We start from the raw sequence: 10259 nt of genomic DNA, 5'->3' as shown, positions 1-10259 counted from the left end.
ACATAAGTTTGGCTTCTGTTTGCCTTGCCCTTGAATTCACATCAAGCAAGCATCAAGGCCCAGCACTGAGAAATACTAGCAATTTTCTTACCAATGTGGTTGGCCACTGCAGTTGTAGAGGCAGCCGGCTCAGAGTTCTGCTTACCCTTAATTTAAAAAACATCGGCCTAATACTTGCCCTGCTGCCCTCCCAGAAAGAATCTGCAGAACTGGTGCTAAAAATCATGCACACGATGATCATGGCTTCAGGTTCATTTACCACAAGACCTGTCAGTAGGCTTTTTGGATAAACAAGGTCTCTACTTAGCGCCAATTTGATGTGGCAGGAAAGAGGAATACAGGGACAAGAAGAGATTCTGGGTAGCAAGCAGAAGGGTTTTGCTGGGGTTCTTTGTCCTTCTTTCCAAAATGACCATCTTAAATCACACCATGAAACCAGCACTCCTGCCACATCTCTTTAAAGTTGGCCTTCCTGGAAAGAGACTGAGCTATCCCTTGGCCCTTCCCTTCATGAGGAAGGCTTATACAGATAAATGCAAATTAAACTAATAACCTGCACAGGCCCAACCCAGGCAGTTATTACGACAACTGACCGTGAGCACTTAATATAATGGTCTGGTTAATCAAAATGTAGAGCTAATTGTGTTGGGAGGGAAAGAGGAACAAATGGGAGGGACAGACACAGCTATCTGAGGGACAGAATAATAGTAAAATGCAAAATAAGGCAGAAGCAAGAGCCTTATAATTATCTGAGGTTTCCAAGGAGGTGACAGCCATTCTAAAAACATGAAATTCATATGCTCTGATGTTATTAGAGGCCAAGACAAGATGTCATTGCTGATCTGAAGTAAAAGGCCAGTTTATCTCATGCAAGGACAGTTCCCAAAAAGGCAGACTTTAATAATTACTAAGAAGACAGATCCTTCTAGAAGTCTAAAGGAATGGTGCAAGCTGTCAGTATCTTGATAAAACATCACCAGCTTTTTGCAGTCCATTATCTCAGTCCTCCCAAATGGGTAAGACATTAAGGAGCAGAACAAGATGTAAAGTAAGAGGACTCCCAACCTAGTCTGTTCTCCAGTTGATACCTGGTGTGCAAGGACAGGTTCTGCATGTGATCCACTGCCATCTGGCCCTGTCCAAAGCAAGGGGAGTCCTACAGTGTCTTGCAGCTGGGATAGCAAGGACTGGTCCAAAGGATGTTTGAGAAGACTGGCAAAGCCAGAAGCAGCACCACCATAGAGAAGTGCCCTCCCCATCCTTGCTTGGTAGGAGTGGGTCTCTGTCTCTCTCCCCTTGATGCAGCCCAGCCATTTACTGTTTACTGATGTCTGAGACATTCACATTTGTTATCAGGTCGAGCTAACTGACACTCCAGAGGAATTAAGGATTTCACACAGCTGTTGGCCTGTTTTCTTCCTCTTGAAGGAAGAAAGGGCATCCATTAGCACCACAGCAGTCACAGGTAATGGAGATGTATGTCTGACTTGCTGGAGAAACCTTCTCTTCCCATTTGAGAGGCGAGAAAGGCCAGACATGATTGGACTTCTCTCACTTTAATAAACCTTATGAATCACAAGTAATTGCCTACTTAAAGCTACTCTTCTCTGGGGAATGATCTGACAGCCGGCACCAAAGGAAGGAAAAAGCAGGAGGGGGGTCGGGGGGATTTCAAAGAATAATTAGCTTAATACATTTCTGGGCCTCAATATGAACACTCAGTCTGGGCAATTCAGGCCTTGTGGCTGAATTAGAAATGACTGGGAAATATCCATTGCCATGAGGGACTGCACATGAACGGAGCTTTAACAAGGTCAGCCTAAGGCAAGCCAAAGTGCCAGACCTGGATATGGCCAAACGTTTGAGGTGCACACCCCATGGCTTTGTTGCCCATAGGCATAAATCCATAAATCTGCCAGGAGAGACTGGGCCTGATCTTATTCTCAGTTAGGACTGGTTTTCCACCCAGGTTGCCACTGGCAACATGGTAGCATGGCGACATGCCACCATGTTAGCAAGAAGAGAATGAGGCTCAGTGACAGAATCTAAGTCACTAAAGTCAATGTATGCATTGTAAAAAATAAAAAAAAGACATATGGAGCATATATGTTCTCTATTCTTAACACCTCTCCCTCCCACCAACCTTTCACAATGGAAGGACATTGCTATAAGGGCTATGTGTTAACAGGATGTTTTCCTTCATACATGGGACATCTGCCACCCATCAGCACAGCAGAGTATGTACAACTGAAAGCATGCTCCTCTCTCCTGTGATCCCCTGCATTTTCCCAACATTACAACTTTAGCACTTGAGTTTCCTTTCCAGCCTCCCAGCATAGTGTACTTCTGTTCTGCGCACTGTCAGCATGCTCTGTTTCATGGGGAGCAAGGAGAGCCATGACACCACTCACCAACCTTCTAGTATGGTGCTGAGGGGCAATGACTGGTAGATGTCCTGCACCTCCAAGCCCTGTAGAGAAGGCTGTACGCTACCCTCCTTCCTTACCAGTACTCAGTCCTCTCCTGACAGCTAAATGTGACTTCAGCTGCACTGTGAGACTAAAAATGTCTCCTTCCACCTGTTTTTCTTACTGTAAGTTCTATTAGTGTATTACAACTTGTGCTATGACTAGGGAACCACTGGGACAGTGCTGGGGGGGTCTTATCAACCTTATTCCCATTCAAGAGAATGGGAACTTACTGTCAAGTAAGTTGATAGGAATACCTATAAAAACACATACTACAGTGCAAGACTGGAAGAATTAATACTCTTCACTCCCTGAAAATCTCCCCTTCCAGAGCTGGAGGCAATCCACTGAGGACATCCATCAGGCTGGAGGAATACACATACTGTAAACCCCCTTTGCTGTGAGAAAAGTGGTTTCACCTATGAGATAGGCTAGGTCCCTGCAAGGTCAGTACTGTGAGGCACCAGAAATTAATGAATGAGCAGCTAACATGTCTCTCTGTCTCACATGCATCCAGGGCAGGTCTGGCCTCTGCTGCAAGAACAGTGATAGGACAACATGACCTTAAAGCTGAAATAACACAGGACAGACAGTCCCCAGGACAAATCAGAGCAGCTCTAGGACATCAAGGAGGCTAAGCCCATATATAGCAGCCAAGATCTGGCCCACCCTGAGGATATGTCACATTAGTTTGTGAAGCCAGTTAATTAGTTTCTCTTGTTTCTTTTCCTGGTGTGAAGCAAGAATTCTGTCCGAGTTCAGTATGCAGTATTTTGAGAAAGGCAGAGCTAAAGAGCCAAGGTCTCTTTTCTGCTCAGGAATTTACTGGGCCATTGATCTGACATGTATGTTTAGGGACAGCAGCAATGCCTTGAGGGAAGTAGCAGAGAGATGTCCCAGGAGCAGTAGCTTCTTCTGTGGAAAGCTCATTAGCTGAGACCCTTCATCTGCAATAGCTCCCACTGAATTCTCCCACTGAATGTAATCTAGACACTGTCACTAGCGCTTGCTTGTCCTCATCTCACATACTGCAGGGTCTGCGTATCAAACGGCCTCTGACTGAGCTGCCATCCCAGGGAAAATTCAGAAATGTTTCTTTAGGTTTTGTTTTGCACAACAGCTCTCCTGGGCTGTAATATGCAGAGATGCAGGGAGGGAGGGTGCGTTCTACCTCATTGCCTTCGAGTGAGGAGGCCAGCTGCTATTAGCCCCTGTCCCGCTATCCTCTGCTGGGAGCCCATTGGGAGATGCAGCTATAGATGGGTAGACTTGTGCTCTGGAGATAGATAGGCTGTAGCCTTGGGCACAGGAGGCAAGGCTTGCAACTTCAAGAATTGAATCATTTTCTCTCATCCTGGAAAACCTGCCTGTCTCTTCAGCATCCATTGCTGGATTGAAGGCAGCAATGGTAGCAATACACAAACATTGTGGTAGACACTGTGCAGGACACTCATTGAATAAACCCCACTTCCTCTGAAAGCTCATGCTTTGAAGAGGCTAATGTGGAATTGCACTGGGGACTTGCCCAGTGTGATCCAAGAGGGCAAGATGGCTCTTGCACACCTCTCCCATGAGGGAGGTCTTTTGGGATAATCAGTTGCTGGGAGCCCTACAGGCACTGTATGCTTGTGAGCAAAGCACTATCTCTGGATGCTGCAGCTCCTTGCTGCCCACAACCCACCTCTAAGCCTACAGTCACACCTGAGTATCTGGGTCCGTTTGGGACCACAGAACCCAGGCAACAAGGAGCAGAGCCCAGCAGGTTTGGGTGAAAGGGTGTTGCAGTCAAGAGATGGGGAAGCTACTTCCTCCATCAGCCCCAAGTAACCAGAGGGCCAGGCCTGCTCAGGCGGGGCAAAAGCTGGAGGTGGACAAAAGGCTGAAGTATTTGCTGAAAGATGTCCCACCACAGTGTGAATGCAGTCCCACCCACCCGTCCCCTTCTCCCATAGCCTGAGGAGGAAGCCTCTGTACCTGTTTATTCTTTAGGTCAAGGGAGAGCTCATAATCGGAGGCAGCTGCATGGGAACACGAGGCCGTCCCTTTGCTGCGCTGCACTCTCACTGGGGAGCCAGTGTGGTGGAGGCTCGCCTTCTGCACCAGAGGGGAACACCCCGCTGCCTGCTCTTCTTGGAGCTCCGCATGCTGGGCTTTTAGCGTCAGGGTGTCGGACCTGCCTTCCTGGCCACTCTGTCTGCCGGCCTCCTTCGGATCCTCCGTTTCACACCCGGCTTTCTTGCTTGTGGAACCGCTGGGATCGTCACTGTGAACAAAACGCAACGTTTCGCTTTTTTTATTTGTTTTTATTATATTTTATTCATGATTATGTTTATTGTTGTTCGCTATACTCATTCACTGAGCTGCATTTTAAATGTTCAGGGAGCCTCGGCTGTGAGGGGTCTCTCTCAGTGATGGATCAGGACTTTAGGTTGATGCAGCCAAATCTCTGGTCCCTCCCTCCCTGAGAGCAGGCACTTGTGCTGCACGCACTATACGAACCAGTTCTGTGACTCCTGGAGCTGCCCGGCTGCCTCTGCTCAAGGTGCTGCAGTTGGAGGCGAGGGGCCAAGGAGGGTATCGTGGCCTACGGACACCTCTCCTGCTCCCTGAAGCAGCCAGCGGCTGGCAGTCACACTGTGCCCTTGCTGCCTATTGCTCAGCATCTTCCTGTGCATCCCAGAGCCTCATCTGGCATGAAGCCTGGATCCTAAGGATCCAGTTTTCCCCTGGAGTTTCTAATGGCATGTGGGAAATGGTGCAGGGGCAGCTGAATGTTGCAGAGCTCCCAGAGGAACTCTTAGAGAGCGGAGAGCATAAAGATGCAACAGAGCCAGCCAACCCTGAGATCCTCACCCTTTAAAGCATGTCTGCAATACAGCCGTAGCAGACTGCAGAGCTTCCATCAAAGAAGCTGTTTCTTTCTCATCCACAGTAGGATCTCTGCTGTGCCACTGAAATTTTGTGGAGAAAGGAAAACACCCTTTTCTCCTGTCAGCCACAGCAGTAATTGTGTGAAACCAGGGCCTGACAACAGCGCACTCTAAGACAGCTGACATGTCACTCTGGACAGGATGGGATTAGCATATGTCTGATCCATTGAAGTGCTGAGGAAGTCTGTCGTTAACCTCTCTTGCCGAATAGTTTCAAAAAATGTCCAATCGCAAACAAGATTTTGGTATTCTGGGGGACTGTATGAACCATGAGAGTGTTTGTTTGTTGTTACATTAGTTTCCTTCTAGTGGCTACAGAGGAATAATTTATGATTTCCAAGAGTGTGCAGGCCAGTCCACATGGACTCTGGGTTCTACTGCACCATGTACATCAGATAGAGCTCCACTGGTTTCCAGGGCATGAGTATTTAGCTGAGAGCAACATCTAGTTTGGAAATAATTACTACAGAACCAATGCATTTAATTCCATTGAAACCAAGGATGTGTACTGCCTCCTATATTTAAACACCATTAAATTATTTAATTCACTTCTGAATCATATTTCTTTGTCTTGGATTTGCTCCACATACGACCAGTTCTGCTGTCATCTAGATAACAAATCATTTCATGATTGGTGTTGATGTCAGAGCAAAATCAGGGAAATTAGATATGATTTTCTGTAGTGCCCAAATTACTTAGAAGCATTTAAGTCTCATTTTCAAAAGTGCTGTAAGCACTTAAGAGCCCAAGTCTTCTAACTGTAAATAGACTTTGCCTCCTAAGCCTCGGAGCACTTTTGCATACTTACTAGTACCTTAAAAGGAAGTTTATTATCTCCAATGGCAGCTCTTCTATTCAATAGATATAACAATCAAATTTAGAAATATTCCCACAGTTTCTAAAAGGGTTCCAAATCTGATGAGCAAAAGACAGTACCACAACTTCAGAACTAAGATGAAGGATTTAAAGTTAGAAAGTTTCTTCTTTTATACATATGCATGTATTCACCAGTTAGATTTTAAAAAATAAATTCACAGAAGAAATCAGTCTCTTTCTTACATAAATGCTATATAACCAACTTTGTCAAAGCATATTAAAATGACATATCTGCATACGCATCAATCAGGAAATACCACCATTAAAATGAGGCATAAAACTGTCCTTTTAGGTTGTACACCTTATAAAATCTTTCCTTGTTCTATTCTTGATACAATATAATTGAACAATCTTTTTTCTACACCTAAAGATATACATGTAAGGTATGTACCCATTTTTAATTCCTTCTGTTCTACGTCCATCCACGTTGCAGGAAACATTAATAAAAGACTTTTCCCTTACAGCTCTCACCATAACATTTTTATTGGCAGCCTCTGTTCTATCCATTTTCATTTTAACCAGCAGAGCAGTAATTTTTATCCTCAGCTCAAGGGATGACCAAGTGAACATAGATTTGATCATGCCTTCATTGAAGTGCGTGCCAAAAGCCTCACAAGTATTTCAGTGGGAACCGGACTGTGCCCTACAAAGCAATTTCAGCTAGATGCATAAGCTCTGATTCAGCAAGCCATATATCCCAAATTGCTCTGCTGAGTCAAGGCCACAGTGCACAGTGTGCTACGCAGACTTTCTTTAGGGCAGATCAGGGCCTGAGGCAGTAGACTAGAGAGCTAGTTGACTTCCCTTGGAGCACGAATGGACTCTAAATGCCAGCAAATATTCCCTGACATGATGGTCCTCTAAACACTTGCACATATGCTTAAGTCTATTTTTCTGAGGGTCTCCACTGGCTGCTCATGGTAGAACGTGAAGTGTGTGTGTATGAGTTTGCAGCATTTGGGCCCACTGCTCTGTAAGGCTGTATGTCACCTATAGTGTATGCTATTTGGTTTGCTGTCACACACAGTTTAGAGTCTGAGTGAGTAACATTCATAGTGACAGGATATCCTGCACACACTGCTAATATATAAGAAAAACCAGCAGGCTTTGTATAATCACAGAATAGCCTAGGCTGGGAGGGAAGGCTGGAGGTCTCTACTCCAACTCCCTGCTCAAAGCAGGGCCATTTTCAAAGACAGGTAAGGTTAATCTGGGCCTTCTCCAGTTAACTTGTGAATACCTCCAGACACAAAGATTCCCCAGGCAATCTGGAAAGCCTTGTCAGGGCCCTTAGTGCACTTAACGGCCTGACCAGCCTCACCTGGGGTGCCCAGAAATACCCACCCCCCTCCAGTTCCCCCTTTTCAGCCCAGCCTGGGGTCATCAGTCCCTGTCCCAGCAACACTGTAAGAGTGCTGGTCTCCAGGTCTGTCACAGCCTTTCCCTTTCCATGGCTATGGACCCACTTGATCTGGACTCTGACCTGCAGACTGACTCCTCAGCTTGACCTTGGACCTGCGTTATCACCATGGACCTACCTATTGATCACTGGACTGTGACCCTAGGTACTCTCACTGGACCTGTTTCTTACCCTGGCTAATGAGGCAGGGGGCATTGGACCAACCCTAAAGCCCCCTTTAACCTCAACTGGCATTTAGGCATTTAGGACATTCCTCAAGACACAGGAGGGCCCTAAGACTGCAAGCACTAAGCGCACACGTTCAGTTGCAGTTGTGTGCAAATCCCCACCAAGCTCAGCGCTCCTGCTCGCAGTGCCTAACCGAAGCCCCTAAAGACGATATGCTAGGGTAAGGATGTAAGCTGACCACACATACACATATAACCTTGCCTTCCTTCTCCATGCATGCTCTCAGCCCAGTGAATACACCCATACAGCATGTATTGTGCTTATGTGTGGAATTTTCCGAGGGTCAAAACTCCGTCAAATCAAAATCAGATTCCATTGAAGCACTCAAAGGCATTTTTCAGCTAGATGTTTTTATGGTAAATATAAACTTTTTAACCCCCTGCTGGTTTGGCTGTTGTGCCATTCAGAAAGCAATAGCAAATACTCATGCTGAAGTGGGAATAGTTTCTACACGTCCTTTTGTGGGGAAAAAAAATAAAATATGGCCGAACCACTTTTACTTAGTGGGGAAAAAAAAGTCTCAAAAAAAAAAAAAAAGACAAACCTACTTCATCTGTGAGCAAGAGACCAAACCTGGGAAATCTCAGCTTCAGCTGGTAAGCTTCAATGACTTATAAGCAATGGAAAAAAGGAGGGAAGGCAGAGTTTGCTTAGCAGCCTGAATGTCAGTTCCACTTACCACCCTGCATTCCTCCCAGGTTTACTCCCATCTTGAACCTGTTTCTAAGCAAGTGTTGTGGGGAGGCCTAATCTCTGTTGTCCAGTAGCAGTGATGGATGAAGCCCCCATATGAGAGACAAAACACATTGCTAAAGATCAAAACTGATGCTGCAGTGAAATATAGGGTAAAACTTTAATGATCCTGATTTTTCTCCTCTGTCCTGACACAGTTGATTTGCGCTGGTAGAGCACAGTTTTTGTTAATAGCGAAGGCTCAGGAGCCATTGTAATCATAGTAACAACAACAACAACAAAACAATAGCAAGAAAAGTAAGTAGGGCAAGAATAGACACTACAGTATGGAAGATCTCCGGGGGAAAAAAGTGTTATTAAGTAAATTATGGAGATTGACTTGTTTTCCCTTGGCCAGTGAGCAAACAACCTTCCTGGCTGTGGGATGAAGGAAGGGAATGCAGCTATTGCACATTTTGTTTCTTGGATGAGCAAATTTTTCTAACCACTTGTAATAATTAGAAGTCCCATGCAGAGTCTAAGGTGTGAATCCCAATGTCCTGGCCAAACTCCAACTAGGTTAATTTAGTTCTCTATCCCAACATCACCCCTGCAGTTTCAACTGTAATCAGTGTTCTTCGCTTGCTGTCCTAAAGTATCATATACCTCCATCTTTCACAGTTTTTACAGCTACTCTTGCATGATAAATGAAGCAATTTTCTGCTAGTGATGCAATCAGGTAAGGAAGGTTTGTAATGTCTTTGAATTCTGTTTGATTGAAAGTTGTGATATTAATGTAAATCACTTGCAATCAGATAAAAAAGGAAGACTACAAATTCAACTGCTCTGTTCTTCCTAGATGTTTCTACATGACTTATGACCCATAGCAACTAGCCTAGTAATTATTACAAATAGATTTCATCTGCTGTAGAAAACATGTCTCCTGTTTCAGGCATCTCCTGCAACTTTTGCGCTGCTGACTCGTATATGCCTGCTGCAGAGAGAAACCAGTTTTGTTAACAAAGACGGTGACTACAGACAATCTGACTCAGGGCTTATATAAAATACTATAGCTAGTCTGGCATTTCAAAACAGGGATATCGGGGTTCTAACCTGAATCCTCGTGTTTCAAGAAAGCAGGATGGTTAAAAAGTTCTCACTGAGACAGTTCAGCTAGGCACCCATAAATATTTTTGTCTAGCACGGGTAAGTGAGACTTGTGATATTTAGCTTTTATGTGCAGATTTCTCAGGAAGATTTTCTATAAGGAGTACACTGAGGAGAGGATGTAGGGACGTGACAGAGGAAAAACGGTATTATGTAGAGGGTTTTTTTATTACTTCCTTTTTTCTCCCTTCCTGGTACTTTGGAAACCTAAAGCCCAAATCACTGATACTAAATAATCAAACCAGAGAAGCCCATCCGCCTATTCCTACTAGTAGGAGCTCCCCATGTCTGTTGTATCAGAGCTGTTGTATCCTACTCTGTCCTGGGAGAGATTTGACTGCTTTTCAGTTCCTGCAGCATCAGGATGGTGCACTTCCTCGCATACTCCTCATCACCTCCTTGCTGCTGGAAACACATGCTTCCAGCTTGACAAGGGTCTGTGCTTCTAACTGCCAGCTGTGGAGCTGAACCATGGTTACCTGTTGGATCCTGACTGTC

General features: G+C 45.2%; 1 protein-coding gene across 5 annotated transcripts in view; it reads right to left on the bottom strand.

Moving 5' to 3' along the window:
* Positions 1–10259, bottom strand: part of IQSEC3 (IQ motif and Sec7 domain ArfGEF 3) — a 100589-nt gene that overhangs the window by 30660 nt on the left and 59670 nt on the right. For 4 of the 5 annotated variants that reach the window (XM_075756438.1, XM_075756446.1, XM_075756453.1 and 1 more), the window contains exon 3: positions 4443–4731. The exons of the other annotated variant lie outside the window; for it this stretch is intronic. In XM_075756438.1, coding sequence (XP_075612553.1) covers positions 4443–4731 — 289 coding nt within the window. The remainder of the gene's footprint in view (positions 1–4442; positions 4732–10259) is intronic. 5 annotated transcript variants of the gene reach the window in all.

This window comes from Balearica regulorum, chromosome 1 (genome assembly GCF_011004875.1).
Source record: "Balearica regulorum gibbericeps isolate bBalReg1 chromosome 1, bBalReg1.pri, whole genome shotgun sequence".
Taxonomy (NCBI): Eukaryota; Metazoa; Chordata; class Aves; order Gruiformes; family Gruidae; genus Balearica; species Balearica regulorum.
This window is presented reverse-complemented; position numbering and strand designations above follow the sequence as displayed.